At 43.7% G+C, this 22019-nt stretch overlaps 1 protein-coding gene across 1 annotated transcript in view; it reads right to left on the bottom strand.

Annotated features, from left to right (window-relative positions):
* CCNI (cyclin I) overlaps nt 1-22019 on the bottom strand; it is a 73394-nt gene that overhangs the window by 31709 nt on the left and 19666 nt on the right. The window contains exon 2 of the mRNA XM_070948713.1: nt 4363-4519. Coding sequence (XP_070804814.1) covers nt 4363-4476 — 114 coding nt within the window. The 5' untranslated portion in view covers nt 4477-4519. The remainder of the gene's footprint in view (nt 1-4362; nt 4520-22019) is intronic.

The following is a 22019-nucleotide window of genomic DNA, read 5'->3' as shown; positions in this document are numbered from 1 at the left end:
TCCAGCTGTCTGCAAGGAGTATAAATCCCTCCATTCGCCACTATCCTATCAGAGCTGAAGAAGCTTCTTGGATGAGAAGCGAAATGTCTTCAAAGAAAAAACAAGTACCATATTTTTTGGAGTATAAGACGCACTTTAGGTTTTGGGGAGAAAAATAAGAAAAAAGCTGATTGTGGGATCGGCCTCCCTGAATATCCCCAATCAGCTGTTCCAAGAGGTGAATTTTAGCAACAGGTTCATTGGTTATGAGTTGTGTGCCTTGCTTTTTTTTTTCAGCCTCTGAAACTTCTGAAACTCTGTTTCAGAAAAAACTTTTTTTTCCTGCCTCTAAAAGCCTCCAAAAGAGCTTCAGAAAAAAGGGCTTTTTTTCTGAAGCTTCTTTCAGAGGCTTTTTTCAGCCTCTGAAATCTCCGTTTGAGAGGCTGGGCGAGGCTACATTCAGAGTATAAGACCAAGATGGATTTGATTTAATTCAAGTCGATTTAAATCATGATTTAAATCACTAGTAAAAAGACTTGATTTAAATCAACTCGATTTAAATCATAATTTTTAAAGAGCAACTGTCATCTCTGCTACTCCTTTGACCCGCTGTTGACTCACCGATAGTCCCAGTGTTGCAGGATATACAGCCTTGTGCTACATAACTAAGCTCCATTTCATGCTGAATAAACTAAATTATTTATGCATCTTAAATAGAAAACTATCTTACGATAGATTTTTACCCCAAAAGTTTATTATTAAAATAAATTCAATAAAAATCAAAAAAATCTGATTTAAATTGAAAAAATCCGATTTAATAAAAAAAAATCCATTTTTTTTGATTTTTTTTTAAAAAATCATTGATTTTTATCCACCCTGTATAAGACGCACCCAAATTTTCACCCTCTTTTTGGGGGGAAAAAGGTGCGTCTTATACTCCGAAAAATACGTTAAGTCCAGTTGCCGCCTGAAAAAACACCTTTGGGACATCTCTCCTATAAGGTGACTCTGAACAGCAATGGAAGAGAGTCTGTCTCTTGCAACCTAAGAGCCAAAAATCCTCTATAGGCAAACTCAATCCCACTTTTTCTACCAAGCAGAAAACATTCAGAAAAGCTCTGGATGAATCATATGGAATAGCTGCCATGGGCAAAGCGGTTGCCATGGTTTCCAAACAATCTTGGCTCTAGAGACAAAATATTCACGCCCACACAAATTGTGCCCATACCCCAAACCTGACATCTGGCCAACTGCAATCATGAATGTATACAACTATGAAGTTGTTTCTGCCAAGGCAAGAGCAAGCAGGACCTTGGCACCCTAAGCGATTTGTCTGTTTCTTGGCAAAGCGAGTCCCAGTTCTGTCACAGGTCGTCCTCGACTTACGACCACAACGAGGCCCAATGTTTTCTGTTGTTAAGGGAGACATTCGTTAAGTGAGTTTTTGCCTCCGTTTTATGAACTTTCTTGCCAAAATTTGTAAGTTGAATCGCTGCAGTTGATAAGTTAGTAATACGGACGTTAAGCGAATCTGGCTTCTCCCCCCTCCCCCATTGATTTTGCTTGTCCATAGGTCGTAAAAGGGGATCACGTGACCCTGGGACACAGCAACGGTCGTAAGTGTGAACCAGTCTAGCTGCCTTTTAGAAAAAGTACCTTTGAGACAACATGACCTGGATGATTGAGAATCTCCATAGATATCCTGCCTTTTAATTTTTTTCTTCTTCTTCCTGGCTTCCGAGTGACTGATAGTGTGATGAGGTCACTAAAATCAGCACTACTCAAAATTTAAGGTAAAGGTTCCCCTCACACATATGGGCTACTCGTTCCCGACTCTAGGGGGCGGTGCTCATCTCCGTTTCAAAGCCGAAGAGTCAGCGCTGTCCGAAGACGTCTCCGTGGTCATGTAGCCGACATGACTCAACAGCAAAGGCGCACGGAACACTGTTACCTTCCCACCAAAGGTGGTCCCTATTTTTCTACTTGCATTTTTTTATGTGCTTTCGAACTGCTAGGTTGGGAGAAGCTGGGACAAGTAACGGGAGCTCACCCCGTTACGCAGCACTAGGGATTCGAACCGCTGAACTGCCGACCTTTCGATCGACAAGCTCAGTGTCTTAGCCACTGAGCCACCGCGTCCCTAATTTAAGATTTATAGCCTGCTTTTTTCCATATAGAGAGGGACAGTCTGTGAGGAGTATTAATAAGCCTTCCTTCCGCCAGCTCAACTTTCAACCACTGCTGTGTAAAAACATAGTAGAATTCTATTTTAATCAGGAAGTGCTGCTATAAAAGGGACACAGAGCAGAATCTTTCTAACGAAGGGATGATCCATGCTATGTGTTAGCCCTTTCCCCGTTTGCTTTGTACGACAGAAGCTTTGAGGACAATATGTCTATGGGGATTCTCAGTCATCCAGGTCATGGTAGTCCCAAAGGTGCTTTTTACGAAAGGGGAATTTTTCCTTGAAGACGTATCACTTCTCATCTAAGAAGCTTCTTCCGTTCTGACAGAACGGTTAAGAGAATGGAAGGAATATATTCCTTGCAGAAAAAGAGTACTAACAACCAGAGGACTGCAAGGAATGTAAGTCCTCCCATTCTCCGCCATTTGGCCAGAACGGAAGAAGCTTCTTAGATGAAAAGCGAAATGTCTTCAAGAAAAAAAAAAAGGCAAAGAAAGGCCAGTTGCCTTTCGAAACAGCACCTTTGGGGCTTAAGATAGCCTTTCCCAAATGTGTTAGACTACAAGACCCATTACACATAGTCCTCGACTTACAACAGTTCATTTAGTGACCGTTCAAAGTTACAACAGCAGTGAAAAAAGTGACTTTGGTCCAATTTTCAGTTACAATCTTTGCAGCATCCCCGTAGTCATGTGACAGAAATTCAGAGGTTTGGCAGCTGGTTCACATTTATGACCTCTGCTGTGTCTCAGGATGATCTGATCCCCTTTTGCGACAAGCAAAATCAATGGGGAAACCAGATTCACTTAACCACCGTGTTACTAATTTACCAACTGCAGTGATTCGCTTTAACAACTGTGGGAAGAAATGTGGCAAAATAGGGCAAAACTCACTTAACAAACGTCTCGCTTAGCAACATAAATTGGGGGCTCCATTGTGGTCGTAAATCAAGGACTACCTGTATTCCAAGCTAGCTCCACTAACAATGGCATAGAGAGGCAGAGTCTACTCCTTCTGATGAATCACCGATTACTGATTTATTGTCCCACTTATAGATCATTCCAACTGGGAATAATTCTTGAGCAGCATTCGCCCAAATCTCCATAAATTGCAATACGATAACAACAACAAAAGCGCAATTCAATATTATTACTCCACCCATATACAATAGCATTGGGTTTAAGGAAAGCTATTTCCAAAGAGATGATGTCCCTTGAATGCTAAAGGCATACGTAAGGCAGCAGGAAATTTCTTAACTCTTTCAAGGAACAAGCCGGTTTATTCTCACTAAGCTGCTACAAGGAAGTAGCCTTTTAATAACAATGACTTAACCCCCGTTGTAGCACAGCACAATATGTTCTTCGAAGCCACGGGATGTTCCCCAAACAAAACATTGCTCAACTGGAAAAATTAAACGATAAGGTTCTCCTTATTTAAAATTAAACGATAAGGGCATAAACTGCTAAACAAATAAGGCCCGATGTGCCACCAGGAGATGAGATGGACTCCATATCAAGCCAGCTCCTCAGAAGCATGAAGAGTCTTAGAAATATAGAATAGAGTTGGAAGGGACCTTGGAGGTCTTCTAGTCCAACCCCGTTTAGGCAGGAAACCCTACACCGCTTCAGACAAATGGTTATCCCAACATCTTCTTAAAAACTTCCAGTGTTGGAGCATTCACAACTTCTGGAGGCAAGTTGCTCCACTGGTTAATTGTTCTAACTGTCAGGAAATTTCTCCTTAGTTCTAAGTTGCTTCTCTCCTTGATTAGTTTCCACCCATTGCTTCTTCTCTTGCCCTCAGGTGCTTTGGAGACTAGCCTGACTCCCTCTTCTTTGTGGCAACCCCTGAGATATTGGAAGATTGCTATCATGTTACTCCTAGTCCTTCTTTTCATTAAACTAGACATATCCAGTTCCTGCAATCGCTCTTTGTATGTTTTAGCCTCCAGTCCCCTAATCGTCTTTGTTGCTCTTCTCTGCACTCTTTCTAGAGTCTCCACATCTTTTTTACATAGTGGCGACCAAAACTGCATGCAGTATTCCAAGCGTGGCCTTACCAAGGCATTATAAAGTGGTATTATTAACACTTCACGTGATCTTGATTCTATCCCTCTGTTTATGCAGCCTAGAACTGTCTTCTGCAATTTTGTCAAAACAAACTATAAAGAGGCAGAGCAAAAGTGACGAAGGTTTTACCTGATTGGGCTGAATTCTGGGCACATACACCTTCCACGTCTGAGCTTCCCTAGAGATTGCCATCTCTAGGAGGACGGACAACCTCTGGCTCTCCAGGGGCCCTGAAAACTTCATGGTACCCCTTGGGTCTGCCGGCCACCCAACTGGACACAGCTACCTGCGAATGAAGAAGAGAATGAAACAAACAATGAGCGATGTGAAAAGAAGCAAATCCTGCACCATTTCCCATCATCATCATCATCATCATCATCATTATTACTATTATTATTATTTACTTTATTCATTAAACATGAAACTCAGTCAACTGAACATTCAGAAATGCATCACAAATATCATTGACTGGCGCTAATGGTTGATACGGGTTGCTGTCAGCCTCCTAGGTATCAACCAAGTACCTTCTTAAGATGTACGATGTCCTGAGTAGCGCAGTTTTTTGCAGTTCCGCTGGTGTTATTGCAGGAAGCTGAAATTTGCTGATGTATCTTATAAAATTCTTGGACATGGTACCAAGGGCCCCAGTGACAATGGGTATCACTGTTACATGTTTCATCTATAGCCATGTAGTTTCAATGGCCAGGTCGCGATATTTCATCATTTTTTCCAGTTCTTTTTCTTCGACTCTGGCATCTCCTGGTACCGCGATGTCAATAAATTGTACATTTTGGTTTTCGACAACTGTGATATCTGGCGTATTGTGTTCCAAGTGACGATCCGTCTGTATTCGAAAGTCCCACAAGAGCTTCACCTTCTCATTTTCTATAACTTTTTCCCACTTTATGTTCCCATGACTTTTTGGATACAGGTAAGTCGTATTTTTTACATAATGACCAGTGGATTAATTTAGCAACTCGGTCATGTCTAGCTTTGTAATCAGTTTGTGCGATTTTGCTCCATTCACATATTAAATGTGAAACAGTTTCAACTTTGTTGTTGCAAAGTCGGCAGTTTGATATTGTCGGTGGATTTTTGTATCTTTGCTTTCATGGCATTAGTTTGTAGTGCTTGTTCTTGAGCAGCCAGTATTAAACCTTCCGTTTCTTTCTTGATGGTTCCCATCTTAAGCCATGCCCATGTAAAATTGTCATCACATTTTCCTTCAATGTTTTTCAAGTGCTGTCCATGTAAAGCTTTGGTTTTCCATCTATTTAATCTGTCATCCAGCTGTTTTTCCTTATATTTTGCCTTTGTTTCTGTTGTTTTTATAATGTTCTCCATTTTCACAGCCTGTTTTTTCTGTATAATAATATTATTATTATTATTATTATTATTATTATTATTATTATTATTATTGTTCACTTCCAATCTGAACATCTTCTTTTGTCTCCAGAAAAAAAACACTCCAGGATCCCTGCTCCCATAGTAATTTTTTTTTCTGATTTGTTCCCTCAATTGCTTACCCAAGATTCCTCAATGAGATTAGAAATGGCAGATAAGCTTCTCCAAAGAGCCAAAAAATCCCTGTAAAATCCAGGCATAGAAGACTAGCAACTAGTTCAGTTACCACGGCACTGAAAAATGTGACTTGTGTCAGTTTTTTTCACCTTGCAGCATCCCCAAGGTATTGTGATCGAAGTTCAGATGCTTGGCAAAATGACTCATGTTTATGACAGTTGCAGTGTCCCAGGATCATGCAATCACCTTTTGTGACCTTCTGACAAGTAAAGTCAATGGGGAAAGCCAGATTCACTTAACAACCATGTTATTAACCGAACAAACGCAATGATTCAAGATCTGTGGCAAGAAAGGTCATAAAATGGAGCAGAACTCACTTAATAGCTCCCTTAACAACAAAAATTTGGGGTCAATTGCGGCCTTTTAAATCAAGGCCTACCTTGTAACATCTGTCTTATCGGAGGTGCATGTTCCTCCTGGAAAGTACCGTATTTTTCGGAGTATAAGACGCACCTTTTTCCCCTCTAAAAGGGGGTGAAAATTTAGGTGCGTCTTATACACCGAATGTAGCCCTGCCCACCCACTGGCCCCCACCCTTTGGCCTCTGCCTCCTAGCAGTTACCTCCTTGCAAGCAAACAGCAAGAAAAAACAGCTCCTTTCAGCTTCAGCACAGACTAATTAGCACAAGTTGATCGGATCGGCTTCCAACTCTCAGCTGATTTGCTCTCAGCTGTTTTGCGCAGGGCTCTGCTGCTTGCTGCAAAGAGGTAAATTTCTGGAGCAGATTTTTTTTTCCCTTTTGCTAATCAAGCTCTGCTGAAAACGAAAATGAAAGTAAAGCAGGCTGTTTGCTGTTTGCTGCAAGGAGGCAAAATTGCTCAGAGGCAGAGGGAGATTTCTTTTTCTTCTTTTCCTCACTAAAAAAGGTAGGTGTGTCTTATACTCCGAAAAATACAGTACTTCAGTAGCCAAGTTGCAAAATTTTTATTGTCCTAAAAAGATTTCACATTGTAGAGGTAGTCCTTGATTTACAACATGTCACTTAGTGACCGTTCAAAGTTACAACGGCCCTGAAAAAAAGTGACTTAGGACCACTTTTCACACTGATGACTATTGCATCAGCCCCCATGGCCACGTGATTTACATTCAGAGCCTCGGCAACTGACTCACATTTATGACGGCTGCAGTGACACGTGATCCCCTTTGCCGACCTTCTGACAAGCAAAGTCAAGGGGAGAACCAGATTCACTTAACAACCGCGTTGATAATTTAACCCCTGCGGTGATTCGCTTAACAACGGTGACAAGAAAAGTGGTAAAATAGAGCAAAACTCACTTAACTAACGTTTCACTTAGCAACGTACATTTGGGGCTCAATTGTGGTCGTAAGTCAAGGACTGCCTGTATTGGGATATATTTTTTTCCTGACTAATGGCATATGTGCCCTCTGACGTCCATGCCAAGAATCATCCCTTGAAAAACTGCCAGCGCCCTGAAGAGAATTACCAATCACTGTCGTAAGCGACATCTATTTTATAAGAGGGCAGGGCCCTCCACACATTCACTCTTTCATCATTTATGGCTTGCTGCAATCTCTAGAATGAGCAGACGGCATCAATTATGCATCAGCAGAAAAGCAGCTCGGCAGAAAATCTTCAGAATGATCCAGGGGTGAAATGCTCCCGGTTCGGACCAGATCGCCCGATCCGGTAGCGATGGAAGTGGGTGGTTCAGAGAACCGGTAGCAAAAGTCCCTGCCCCCCATCCCCCGCCCAGCTGAGCCGCACAATCATCAGAGCCTTTTTTTTTTAATTTTTAAAAGTATTTTTTCTACAACCTCTTCTTCGGAAAAAATGCTTTTAAAAGTAAAAAAAAAGCCTCTGATGATCACGCGGCTCAGCTGGGATCGTCAAATGCTTTTAAAAGCCTCTGATGATCCCAGCTGAGTTGCCTGATCGGCAGAGGCTTTTTTTTCTTTTAAATGCCTCTGACGATCCAAGCTGAGTTCCCTGATCGGCAGAGGCTTTTTTTCTTTTAAATGCCTCTGACGATCCAAGCTGAGTTGCCTGATCGGCAGAGGCTTTTAAAAGAAAAAAAGCCTCTGCCGATCAGGCAACTCAGCTGGGATCGTCAGAGCCTTTTGAAAGCATTTTTTAATTTTTTAAGCATTTTTTAATTTTTTAAGCATTTTTCGCCGAAGAGGTTGTAGAAAAAATGGTTTTAAAGGATTTTTTTTAAAAAAAATGGCCACGCCCACCCAGTCACATTACCCACCAAGCCACGCCCACAGAACCGGTAGTAACAAATTTTAGATTTCACCACTGGAATGATCCTGCTCCAAGACTGGCATGCACTCTCACTTGAACTTTCAAGCATGTTGAGCAACTCAAGTCCTAGGTTGCGTGAACCGAGGGGTTAGAATCAAGATCAAGGGAAGTGTTAGTACCGCTTGAATAATGCCTTGGTTAAGATCACACTTGGAATAATACTGCATCCATTTTGAGTCCAATGCGAGTTCCACCAATCGCGGCTAGACTACTTAGGTTACCGAGTGTCAAACGAGGGGATAGAGATGGACCCGGCTAAAGTACGATCAGTCCTAAACTGGCGACCCCCTCGCATCCGCAGACAACTGCAAAGCTTCCTGGGGTTCGCAAATTTCTACAGGCAATTCATCCCCTCCTTTCCAAGAATTGCCAAACCTCTGACAGACCTCCTAAAAACAGGGAGTCCGCCAACAAACCCCCCCCGGGAGAACCTCTACAGTGGGACCCGGCCTGCCAACGGGCATTCGAGACACTAAAAGAGATGTTTGCAAAAGAACCTGTCTTAAAGCATCCTGACCCTGAACAGCCCTTCGTCATCCAAGCAGATGCAAGCGATGTGGTAGTGGGGGGCCGTGCTGCTCCAAAAAGAACAGCCAAGGTAATCTACAACCTTGTGCCTACACCTCCCGCAAGCTCATCGACACGGAGAGGCGATGGGCGGCGTGGGAGAAGGAAGCGTTCGCGGTGATGGTGTCAGTGCTGGGACGCTGACAGACACAATATTAAAAAAAAAGAAAGAAACTCTTGGAAGAGTGCAGAGAAGAGCAACGAAGATAATTAGGAGACTGGAGGCCAAAATTTACAAAGAACAGTCACTGGAATTGGGTATGTCTACCCTGTTTCCCCGAAAATAAGACCCAACCAGAAAATAAGTCCTAGCATGATTTTTCAGGATGCTCGTAATATATGCCCTAACCCCAAAATAAGCGCCAGTTAAGATTGTCAGCCAGGTGGATGCATTTAGTACCGTATTTTCCCCCAAAATAAGACCTAACCGGAAAATAAGCCCTAATGCATCTTTTGGAGCAAAAATTAATATAAGACCCGGTCTTATTTTCGGGGAAACACAGTAGTTTAATGAAAAGGAGGAGTAGGGATGACATGTCTATCAGTATCTAAAGGATTGCCACAAAAAAGAGAGGGCCAATTTATTTTCCAAAGCACCAGAAGGCAGGATAAGAAGCAACGGATGGAAACTAATCAAGGAAACAACTTAGAACTATGGAGAAATTTCCTGTCATTGAGAACAATTAATCAATGCAACTGCTTGCCTCCAGAAGTTGTAAATGCTCCAACACTGGAAGTTTTTAAGAAGAGATTGGACAAACATTTGTCTGAAATGGTATAGGACAGTGATGGCTAACCTTTTTGCCATCGTGTGCCAGGAGAGGGGGGGGCGGGGGAGGGTCGCGTGCGCACGTGCCCACGCGCATGTGTGTGCAACCCCCTCCCCCCTGCTCCTGGCACATGATGGCCTGGTAGGCCCGTTTTTCTTTCTTACCTGGTTCCAGATCCTCTCTGTGTATCTGGGAACGGCGAAAACAGCCTTTTCCACTCCCTTGGAGGCTCTACGGAGGCTGAAAGGGCCCATTTCCCAACTCCCGGTGTGACAGGAAGTGACATGTTTTGCTGTCCCCAGCCTCCAGAATCTCTCTAGGAGTCTGTAGGAGCCTCTCTAGGAGTCTGTAGGAGCCTCTCTAGGAGTCTCTGGAGGCTGGGGACAGGAAAAAACGTCACTTCCTGTCCCACCGGGAGTCGGGAAATGGGCCCTTTCAGCCTCCGTAGGGCCTCCAAGGGAGTGGGAAAGGCTGTTTTCGCCATTCCCAGATACACGGAGAGGATCTGGAGCCAGGTAAGAAAGAAAAACGGGCCTTCCCCACCCACCCCCAGGCCTTCCAGAGGCAGGAAACAGCCTGTTTCCCTACTTCTGGTGGGCCCAGAAGGCCCGAAAATCAGCTGGCTGGCGCGCACATGCGCCCCAGAGCTGAGCTGGCGTGCCCACTAATATGGCTCCACGTGCCACCTGTGGCACATGTGCCATAGGTTCGCCATCACGGGTATAGGACTTCCTGCTCGAGCAGGAGGTTAGATTAGAAGACCTCTAAGGTTCCTTTCAACTGTTATTCTGTTAATTCTTGAAGGTAACAGCAAAACGGGGCGTCCTCCTGGACTCACGGCTGTCTTTAGAAGAGCACTTGACGGCCGTGACCGGGAGGATTTTTCATCAGGTTCGCCTGATTCGCCAGTTGCGTCCCTTTCTAGATCGGGACTCGTTATGCACAGTCACTCATGCCCTCGTCACCTCTCGTCTGGACTATTGTAATGCTCTCTACATGGGGCTCCCCTTGAGGTGCACCCGGAGGCTCCAACTGGCGCAGAGTGCGGCCGCGCGGGTGGTTATGGGAGCAACATGGAGCTCCCATGTAACACCTCTCCTGCGCGAGCTGCACTGGCTCCCGGTGGTCTTCCGGGTGCGCTTCAAGGTTCTGGTTACCACCTTTAAAGCGCTCCATGGCTTGGGACCTGGTTACTTACGGGACCGCCTACTACCATCATCAGCCTCCCACCGACCAGTACGCTCCCACAGAGAGGGGCTCCTCCAGGTGCCGTCGGCCAAACAATGTCGGCTGTCGGCCCCTAGGGGGAGAGCCTTCTCTGTGGGGGCACCGACGATCTGGAATGAGCTCCCCCCAGAGATACGGAGGATTCTGGATCTGCGCACCTTCCGCCGCGAGTTGAAGACGCTTTTATTTCATCAAGCTGGCCTCGCCTAAATCTTCTCCCTTTTAAATGTAAATTCTAAATTTTAATGGATTTTAAAATATGGGTATTTTTAAATGGGTATTAATTCAGCCAAATTTATTTAATCCGTTTTATTCGATTTTAAATTTTGTATATTTATGTGTTTTACTTCATGGCTGTGCACCGCCCTGAGTCCTTCGGGAGTAGGGCGGTATAGAAATTCAATAAAATAAATAAATAAATAAATAAATAAATAAAACAGCTTGAGCACAATAGAAATAAAGCAAGAATAAAAAATAATAAACGTTCATACATTAATTCTGCCCTTTTTCTGTCTCTGGACTTTTCCTTCAGGGCACCAGAAGTGGGAGGACGGAGAATGATCAGCAATTTTATTTATTCTGCCTATCATGTATATTTAAAAATCATCCAGCAAGCATACTTCTTGTCCTCTCACATTTTTTCCCAAACATCCATGCATCCATCTTCTATCACTGCACAGGAAGATGCTAGAAGCAGAATGTATAAACCTGTGTCATCTTGAGATTTTAACTCAGTCGTTTATATTTCATCATATGCTAAATAATAAAGAAGCTGTTTATGAAGATAAAGGACTAGTAAAATAAGCTATTTAAGGGCATTTCTCCATGTCATGTATGTGGGTACAGGCATAAGTTTGTATTTATTTATTTTGTCATGTTTATGTGAAATATATTAGAGATGGAGATCCTTTGAGAGCTGTATGCAATGAATTTTCATTTTAATGTATGCCGATTAGTGTGCACTCAAAGCAGGGGTGAAATGCTCCTGGTTCGGACTGCCCGATCCGGTAGCGATAGCAGCGGGTGGCTCGGAGAACCGGTAGCAAAAATCCCTGCCCCCCCATGCCCAGCTGAGCCGGACGATCATCAGAGGCTTTTTTTTTTAACTTTTAAAAGCATTTTTTCTACCTCTTCCGACCAAAAAATGCTTTTAAAAGTAAAAAAAAAAAAAGCCTCTGATGATCGCGTGGCTCAGCTGGGATCGTCAGAGGCTTTTCAAAGCATTTTTTTCTGCAACCTCTTGGCCGAAGAGGTGGTAAAAAAAATGCTTTGAAAAGTCTCTGACGATCCCAGCTGAGTTGCCTAATCGGCAGAGGCTTTTCAAACCATTAGAAAAAATGCTTTGAAATGTTTTTTTAAAAAAAAGTTGGCCACACCCACCGTCACATTACTCCCGCCACCAAGCCACGCCCACAGAACCGGTAGTAACAAATTTTACATTTCACCCCGATTCAACGTGACAATAAAGTTGTCCTAAATTCATCTGGAGAGGCAACATTCCAATCACAAACCCTACAGATCCTCAACTTATTATTCAAACCAGATGCATTTGCCTCCATAAGGACTCCCCAACTTACAATGATTCATTTAGCGACTGTTTGAAGTTGCAACAGCACTGAAAAAGTGACTGATGAGCGTTTTTTTCACACTTACAACCTTCACAGCGTCCCGTGATCAAAATTTGGTCAGTGTCCGAATTTGCAGTATCCCGAGGTCGTATGATCCTCTTTTGGCGACCTTCTGACCAGCAAAATCAATGGGGAAGCCAGATTTCACTTTAACAACTTAATCATTGCAGTGATTCACTTAATGACGGTGGCAAGAAAGGTAGTGAAAGGGGGCAAAAATTCACGGAACAGCTGCCTGGCTTAGCAATAGAAATTTGGGGCTCACCTGTGGTCCTTAAGTCGAGGACAGATCTGTACTCCTCTCTAACAGCAAACCTTGCTAAAAAAATCTTGGAGGCTGCTACAGGACCAAGGCCATGGGAAAGAATCTGAAGCTTGGAATTTCTTCTGCCAAATGCTGAAAATTGAAACCCATCACCCGGGAAACTCTGACCCTGACAGATTTAAATCTAGATGGCTTCACTTGCCGGCTTATTTGCAAGCAACCATTCCGACCATCAAAGTTGGCAAAGAAAGCAAAAGTTGTTCCAACAACTTGTAACCAAATTTTCTGAAAAACAGCCAATTCCGTATTTCTAGAGCAATTTACAAATTGGAGAGATTAGAGGGGGAAGACTTTTGATGAAAAGGAGTATTGCAAAGTATTTCCAACTTTTTATCTTCGGGACAAGCCAACAAAATCTTATTTACTTCTTCCAAGCCTGGCAAGTAAATATAGTAAACTGTGTTCTCCATTTTTGGAGAATAGAGTTAATCCTCGGTGTCTGACCATTCGTTTAGTGACCGAGGTTACAACAGCACTGAAAAAAGTGTGACTTATGACTGTTTTTCACATAATGGACCCTTGCAGCATCCCCGTAATCACGTGATCGAAATGCAGACACTTGGCAACTGACTCATATTTATGACACTTAGTGTCATGTGATCACCGTTTTGTGACCTTTTGACAGGAATAGTCAGTGGGGAAGCCAGATTCACTGAAGAACTATGTCACTAACCTAATATCTGCAGTGATTCACTTACAGTATTTTTCGGAGTATAAGACGCACCTTTTTCCTCCCTAAAAGGGGGTGAAAATTTAGGTGCGTCTCATACACCGAATGTAGCCCCGCCCACCCACTGGCTCCCACCCTTTGGCCTCTGCCTCGCAGCAGTTACCTCCTTGCAGCAAGCAGCAAGAAAAAACAGCTCCTTTCAGCTTCAGCACAGGCTAATTAGCACAAGTTGATTGTATCAGCCACCCGACTCTCAGCTGATTTGCTCTCAGCTGTTTTGCGCAGGGCTCTGCTGCTTGCTGCAAAGAGGTAAATTGCTGAAGCAGAGTTTTTTTTTCCTTGTGCAAATCAAGCTATGCTGAAAACGAAAATGAAAGTAAAGCAGACTGTTTGCTATAATGAGGCAAAATTGCTGAGGCAGAGGGAGATTTCTTTTTCTTCTTTTCCTCACCAAAAAAGGTAGGTGCGTCTTATACTCTGAAAAATACGGTAACATCTGTGGCAAAGAAGGTCTTAAAATGGTGTAAAAGTTACTTAACAACCCATTTTGCTTAGCAACAGAAAATTTGGCCTCAATTGTGGTTGTTCAGTCAAGGACTACCTATGAGAAGTTCCTACTTCCAAGGTCAATTTTCACCAATTTTCACATGTCCCGTCTCCATGACTTGACCACTTGGTTGGAGAAGATTGTTCTGAACTCTTTGCAAAGAGTTGAAGGTTTGGGAACATTATATTTACATCTGATCTTGAAGGAAGAGCAGCTGATTTCCAACTAAGGGTTAGTAATTAAGATAAGACGACCAGACCTGGAATATTGCATCCAGTTTTGGTCACCACGATACAAAAAAAGATGTTGAGACTTCGGGAAACAGTGCAGAGAAAAGGAACTTAAGAGGATTAAAGGCCCGGAGACTAAAACATACGAAGAACGGTTGATGGAGTTGGGTCTGGCTAGTCTAGAGAAAAGAAGGAGTTGACGGGACATGATAGCAGGATTCCAGTATTTGAGGGGCTGTCACAAAGAAGAGGGGGGGAGGAAGGACCAGAAGGCGAGACAAGAAACCATGGATGGAAACTACTCAATATTAGAAGCAATCTGGAATTAAGGAGAAACTTCCTAACAGTGAGAACAATTAACCAGTGGAACAACTTGCCTCCAGAAGTTAGGGGTGCTTCATCACTGGAGGCTTTTAAGAAGAGACTGGACAGCGACTTGTCTGAAATGGTGTAGGACAGGGGTCTGCAACCTTAAACACTCAAAGAGCCATTTGGGCCCGTTTCCCACAAAAAAAAAAAAAACCCACCGGGTCCGGGAGCCACAAAACTTGGCTGGGCGTGGTCAACTCCACGTCACTCACTCCCACCCAGTCACATGACACCCCCCCTAGCCACACCTACCCAGCCAATCTTTAGGGCAAAGAAACACCGGGAACCACGAAAACCTTTTCTCTCTCCCCCCCCCTCTGTATTTCTCTATGTCTCTCTCTCTCTCTCCCTGCCCCTCTCTGTATCTCTCTCTCTCTGTATCTATGTCCATCTCTCCCGCTCTCTCTGTATCTCTCTGATTTCCAAGGCCAGGCAAGGAGTGACTGGGAGGGGAGGACGAGGGGTGGGGCCAGCCAGTGATGGGACAGGGAGTTGCAGCAGAGGGCCCAAAGAGCCGCATGCGGCTCCGGAGCCGCAGGTTGCTGACACCCGGTATAGGGTCTTCTGCTTGAATGAGGGTTGGACTAGAAGCAGGGGTGGTATTCACTTAAATTACCTACCGGTTCGCAAATGTGAACGTGTATATCCACGCATGCACACGCCTTTCCGCGTATGCGCTTTGCTCGTTCGTGCGCCTTCCACGAATGTGCCCAGCCTCAAAAAAGTGCCTAAATAGGACGGCATAGAGCCGGGGCAGATGGGCAGGTGGACACACCTGCGATTTCCGCTACCGGTTCGGGCAAACCGGTCCGAACCGGCTAAATTCCACCTCTGACTAGAAAACCTCCAACGTCCCTTCCAGCTCTATTCTGATTCTGAATTTCATTTGTTGATAGATGCTGGCCCACTTACCTTGACTTTCTGTAAACTGCTGTGGTCCATGATACAGACCAACCAATAAGCCTTAAGTTTATTGGGGTGCCCATTCTTTCTCTCCTGCCATCCTGATGTGCGTCCTCTTGCTACTTCTTCCAGTCAGAAGTGATCAGAAGTGAGTGAGGAAAGAGGAAGTAACTTTGGGTGATGCAAGCAGAGAGTCAGGGATGAGAAACTAAGTGACTCACAGGGAGAAAAAAAAAACCCCACGAGTGTCACCAACTTTATCCACTGATAACCTATCTTAACAACGGGGACCTCCAAATGGAGACTTTAACACCCATAATCCTTAACCAGGATGCAGCCATTTTTTTTCAAGGTTTAATTTTTAAACTTAAAACGTGGACAGGTAGTCCTCGGCTTACGACCACAATTGAGCCCCAAACCTCTGTGGCTAAGTGAGACAGATGTTTAAGTGAGTTTTGCCCCGTTTTAAGACCTTCCTTGCCACAGAGTTATTAAATGAATCACTGCAGTTAAGCTAGTAACAGGGTTAAGCTTCCACGTTGACTTTGATGGTTAGAAGGTCCACAAAAGGGGATCACATGACCCCAGGACACTGCAACCGTCGTAAATATGAGCCAGCCGCCAAGCATCCAAATTTTGATCATGTGACCATGGGGATGCTGTAAGCGTGAAAAACAAGTGTAAGCTACTTTTTTTCAGTGCCATTGTACCCTCGGTCACTAAAAGAATGGTTATAAATCGAGGATTACCTACAGTATATATCTGTTTTCATTTATATTAGAATTGTTTTCACTGGCAAGCCTGTTTGGGTGCTTTTCAGGAACAGAAAATCCGCATGTAAATCCAACAGTCCTTTTTTAAAAAATAGAAAAGAAGTGGGGATTATCTTTAATGCCTAAAATTGCTTGGGCCTACATTACGGGAGAGATTAGTTTTTCTTCCCTATAAACCCAAGCTGAAAAATTGCAAACCTTAGATGGGACAGCAATTTTCATTAGCAGAGGTCTTACTCCATTAAAAACCATGGAAACGGCCTGGAGACTACCAAATATATACAGTATTGTCTCAGTACCCATCGTTAATTGATTCCAAGAGGCGTGATGAGTACCAAAAACTATGAGTACCAAACAAGTACCGTGTTTCCCTGAAAATAAGACCCTGACTTATATTTTTTTGAACCCTGACATAAGCACTTGGCCTTATTTTCGGGGAGGTCTGATTATTTTGGGGCACATGGAGCAAGATGGGGCTCCTCTTGCCGTCTTACCTGATTTCCAGCTCTGCATTTAAATATTTTCAGGGAGGGTTTATTTTCGGGGGGAGGCTTATTTTAGTGCATGCGCTCAAAAGCCCGATTGAGCTTATTATCAGGGGATGTCTTACTTTTGGAGAAACAGGGTATTTCCTATAAGGCAACAATCCCCAACCTTTCTACCTTGGAGTTCCAGCGTGGGGGGGGGGGGTTATGTGAGCAGCAGGCGCACACATACGCCCAGCTCCAATGGAAAGGGGAAGAAAGGGGGAAGACAGAAGTAGGTACAAGGGGAAATTAAAATAAAATAGCATGGACTAACAACTTTTTGCAGTGCAGTAAAATACACAGAATTGGAAGGGACCTTAGAGGTCCTCTAGTCCAACCCCGGCACCCAAAGGTTTAAAAGAATTAAACAGAAACCTAAAAGCCAAGAGGATGGACAACACAGACTGAGGCTTGCCCGCAAAACTCCAACTCGAGCGAATGAAGGGCTCAAGTACTCTTCGCTCATGCGAGTGGAGCTTCACGCATGAGCACAAGGGGCCACCGCTCAGGCGAGTGGAGCTTCGCACGGGCATTTGCCCATCACTTGTGCGGCCCAGTTTCAAACAGGCTGCGGCCCAGTAGTGACCTACAACCCCGTGGGTTGGGAACCCCTGCCATAAGGAATAATATAGTGAGTCATTGACATGTTCTAGCCTGTGCGTCAAGTACTAAACAAACGATGAGTACCGGGACAAAATGTTCACATCAAAATGAGTACCAAACTACGTGAGTTTCAAAGCAGCTGAGTACCAAGGGTACCACTGTAAGTAGATGTCAACATTCATCAGATTTGAGATAGTCATTTCCATGGCTTCGAAATAAAGAAATGGAGGGCAGAAAATATTTTTCTTTTTTCAGTCCTAAAGCTTGTGAGAAATAGTGAGTAGGCATGAAAACCTGGACCAAACCTCTGGTTCGGCTACTCCAGACCCGTGGAAAAGCAGTTGATGGTTCACGGAGGAAGATGGAAGCCCATAAAAGATCTTGCTGAGTCTCTTGAGTACAGAAGGTCCAACTGAGTAGGACTACTAGTAGATCCTCTCCCAAAGGTGAGGAGGAGCAGCTTTGGCTGAAGATTTCACAGATGCCATTACAACTTACTGGGAGAAGAACAAGGTGTGACTTCTGAAGAACCTTACCACAATTGATCCTCGGTTTCAAATAGAGGACAAAGGAGAACTATCTGGAAGGTCCACCTCAGGAAGTCACTTGAGTGCCCTAACAAAACGTACCACGGTGACAACCAGACAACTGTTTTGGTCAGTTGATCATGTTCCGTTTCCATTCCGTTCTGTTCTCCTTCATTCTTGGTGTTCCAATTTTTCTCCATTGTTCAGAGACCACTAAGTCTTCGGTAAATTTTTCCTTGGGATTACGCTCTGATCGTTTTTTCACCCTTTTGAACTCTTACTAAGATTTCCTTCTCAAGGGTGAATATGAAGAAGACCTCTCTTGTGCATTTTTTCCCTTACTTTTACAAAGTCCAGCATTTGCTCCAAATAGATGACGGCTGGAATAGGACAGATCTGTTCCAGTGACAGGGGTTTGACGACATATCCACCACACACCAGCTGGTTGCTAAGGACAAACTTTGCACAACGCTGGAGAAAGACATGGGACCCATCACCTCTGACGGGGAACTTAAATTTGGAGAATGTGATCACATATCCAGAGATGCTGCAACCCGTCGAAAATAGGGGCATCCTGTTAGGGAGTTAGCAAGGTAGAGAAAATACCCCCCACCTGACACACACCTCTATGTTGTCCATTTTTTGGTTTTTAGGTTTCTTGTTTAATTCTCTTAATGCCTTGGCTGCAAGGGTTGGACTAGAGGACCTCTAAGGTCCCTTCCAACTCTATATATTTTACTGCACTGAAAAAAGTCGGAAATCTACGCTATTTTTTCCTTTCCCCCTGCATCTTCATCTGTCTTCTCCCTTTCTTCCCGTTACCCATTTTCCTATTATCTTTATTGCCATTTGTATTTTATATTGTGATAATTTTAATAAAAGTATTCTAAAAGTCACGACGAGAATCTTCATGTAGTTCTGGGTAACCCTGATGCCAATATTCAATAATACTGAGGGTCATAACCCCTTCAAAATACACACATACACATATGTACACATACATGTGGGTGTTTGTGTGTACCGTGTTACCGTGAAAATAAACCGGGTCTTATATTAATTTTTCCTTCAAAAGACGCATTAGGGCTTATTTTCTGGTTAGGTCTTACTTTGGGGGAAATACGGTACTTACGAGACCACCTGCTGCTACCAATAACCTCCCACCGGCCAATACGCTCTCACAGAGAGGGCCTCCTCAGGGTGCCGTCGGTCAAACAATGTCGGCTGGCGGCCCCCAGGGGGAGAGCCTTCTCTGTGGGGGCACCCGCCCTGTGGAATGAACTGCCTCCTGGAATACGACTGATCCCGGACCTCCGGACCTTCCGTAAGGCCCTGAAGACTTATATTATTCCAGCAAGCCGGCCTAGCCTAAAGGGTTTTTAATGGGATTTTTTTAAATTTTATAGACTTGGGGTTTTAAAATGGGAGGCCGATTGATTTAATTTTTTTTAATTATCTTAACTTTTGTATTGTATGTATTTTAATTTTGGCTGTTCACTGCCCTGAGTCCCTTTTGGGAAAAGGGCGGTATACTTACTTACTTACAAACAAACAAACAAACAAACAAATAATAAATAAATAATAAATAAATAAATAAATAAATAAATAAATAAATAAATAAATAAATAAATGCATCCATTTGGCTGACAATCTTAACTGGGGTTTATGTTGGGGAAAGGGCTTATATTATGAATATCCTGAAAAATCATGCTAGGACTTATTTTCCGGTTGGGTCTTATTTTGGGGGAAATAGGGTATATTGTGTATGTATATGTATCAGTATATGTACGATATATGTACAATATGTATATGTGTCAGTGTTTGGAATGTTGAGATGCCCAGATAATTTTTAAAGAAAGCATGTTTATTAAATTTGAAGCAAAGCTAAACCATTTCACCCTCTTCCCTTGCAATGCAATGTCACGGCAGCCTTGTGAAATAAGGAAGCAATTGTTGAGATTGGCTCATAAAATGTAGATTTCTGCCATTTGCCAAGATGACTCATCCTTTGGTATAAAGGGCATCTCTTTAAGATGCTGTAGAGATGCGTCTCAATTAGTAAGCAATTCCAACACTTGCTCAGGTTCTTCTACTAAGGAAGGTAAATCTTTCAAATTCCCCAGGATTGATATTTTAAGGCTGGATTTGACAGCCACTGTGAGGTAAGTGGTTAGAGCAACGTTTATTTTCAAGATGGGTGGACTTCAACTCCCAGAATTCCACCTGCCAATATAGGGCTCGAGACTGAAACCGAATGCTGCAAATCACAACTTGCCCATGGGCCTATAGGTAGTCCTCGAATTATGACAATTGAGCCCAAAATCTCTGTTGCTCAGCAAAACGGTCCCCCATTTTACAACCTTTCTTGCCACAGCTGTTAAGTGAATCGCTGCAATTGCCGCCTCAGGACACTGCAACCGTCATAAATATGAGTCATTTTGCCAAGCGTCTGAAAATTGTGATCACATGGCCACGGGGAGGCTGCAGCGGTCGTGTGAAAAATGGTTGTAAGTCACTTTTTTCAGGGCCGTTGTCACTTTAAACGGTCACTAAACAAACTAAATGTTGTACGTCAAGGACTTCCTGTATTGATTTGCAAGGATGATTTCCCCCTTTTTTTCCCCCTGAATTCTGGCTTGGGAATTCTGGGAATTGAAATCCACGCATCTTAAAATTGTCAAGGTTGAGAAACACTTGTCAGAAGGAAAAGTTTCGCATCTTTTAAGCAAATACCAGAAGCCATTTTTCAGTTCTCCTTACATGACAATCTACCGTGGCAGAGCATCTCCCAACACAAAAAGAGGTAGCTAAATTTGGGCCTCTCCTTACACCAGCCAGGAAACTCAATCAAAAAGGTTTTTGATTACACTTTTGGTGTAAATTACTTTTGTTGTTGTTGTTGTTGTTGTTGTTTTTACATAATTCATATATGCACAGCTTTTATTTTCTTTCCCCGTAAATGCTGGCTTCATATGGATGACATGTATTCATACTCAAGAATATAATCAAAGCTGCTAGCAACTGTATAAACCAGGGGTGAAATCCAGCAGGTTCTGACAGGTTCTGGAGAACCAGTAGCGGAAATTTTGCGCAGTTCGGACAACCGGCAAATACTACCTCTGGCTGGCTCCACAGTGGGGAGGGAATGGGGATTTTGCAATATCCTTCCCCCTGGAGTGGGGAGGGAGTGGAGATTTTGCAGTATCCTTCCCCTGGAGTGGGGAGGGAATGGGGATTTTGCAGTATCCTTCCCCTGGAGTGGGGAGGGAATGGAGATTTTACAGTATCCTTCCCCTGGAGTTGGGAGGGAATGAAGATTTTGCAATATCCTTCTCCCAGGAGTGGGGAGGGAATGGGGATTTTATAGTATCCTTCCCCTGGAGTGGGGAGGAAATGGGGATTTTGTAGTATCCTTCCCCTGGAGTGGGGAGGGAATGGGGATTTTGCAGTATCCTTCCCCTGCCACGCCCACCAAACCACATCACGCCCAAGCCACGCCCACAGAACCGGTAGTTAAAGAAATTTGGATTTCACCACTGGTATAAACCCAGATCATATGACAGCAACCAAATCCACGGACACACCAGGATGCAGTATTAAAAAAATGGGCACAGGTTTAGATATCAAAAACAATGCACAAAAAGAAACCATTGGCAAAAAGTGCTTTCGGCCAGGAGCGCAAGCCTGGATGGCTTTTAAGGAATAATTGGGTGCATTAATGACGATGGCAAACAGCCACGGCGTTAATAGCCAGCACATGCATTTTGTATACGAATTGCCCCTGGCATTTTGTCTTTTAAAAGGCAAAGAACACAACTTCGTTCTTACTAGCCAAAATAGCGGCCAATATGAAGCTAAATGGTCCAAGGAGCGGAGTTAGTCCTAGGAACTAAATGGGTCCGTTCAGACCATCAGGTTCAGCCGGTGCTCACCGTAAGAATCCAAATTTAAGCAATATAAACCGATGGTTGCCCAAACCTATGTTCAAACATCAATCCTCTAGATATGACTCTAATGGAGCCTACCCGTGTAGATTCGCGTTGGCACAGTGCTTAGAATGCAGTACTGCAAGCTACTTCTGCTGACTGCCAGCTACCTGCAATTTGGCGGTTCAAATCTCACCAGGCTCAAGGTGAACCTTCCATCCTTCCGAGGTGGGTCAAATGAGGACCCAGATTGTTGGGGGCAATAGGCTGACTCTGTAAACCGCTTAGAGAGGGCTGTGAAGGACTGTGAAGCGGTATGTAAGTCTAAGTGCTATTGCTATTGTTACCC

Source organism: Pituophis catenifer, unplaced genomic scaffold (assembly GCF_029215685.1).
Source record: "Pituophis catenifer annectens isolate HBS135680 unplaced genomic scaffold, rPitCat1.0.hap2 SCAF_8, whole genome shotgun sequence".
Classification (NCBI taxonomy): domain Eukaryota; kingdom Metazoa; phylum Chordata; class Lepidosauria; order Squamata; family Colubridae; genus Pituophis; species Pituophis catenifer.
The sequence above is the reverse complement of the archived record's forward strand: the minus strand, read 5'-3'. Positions and strand labels throughout refer to the sequence as shown.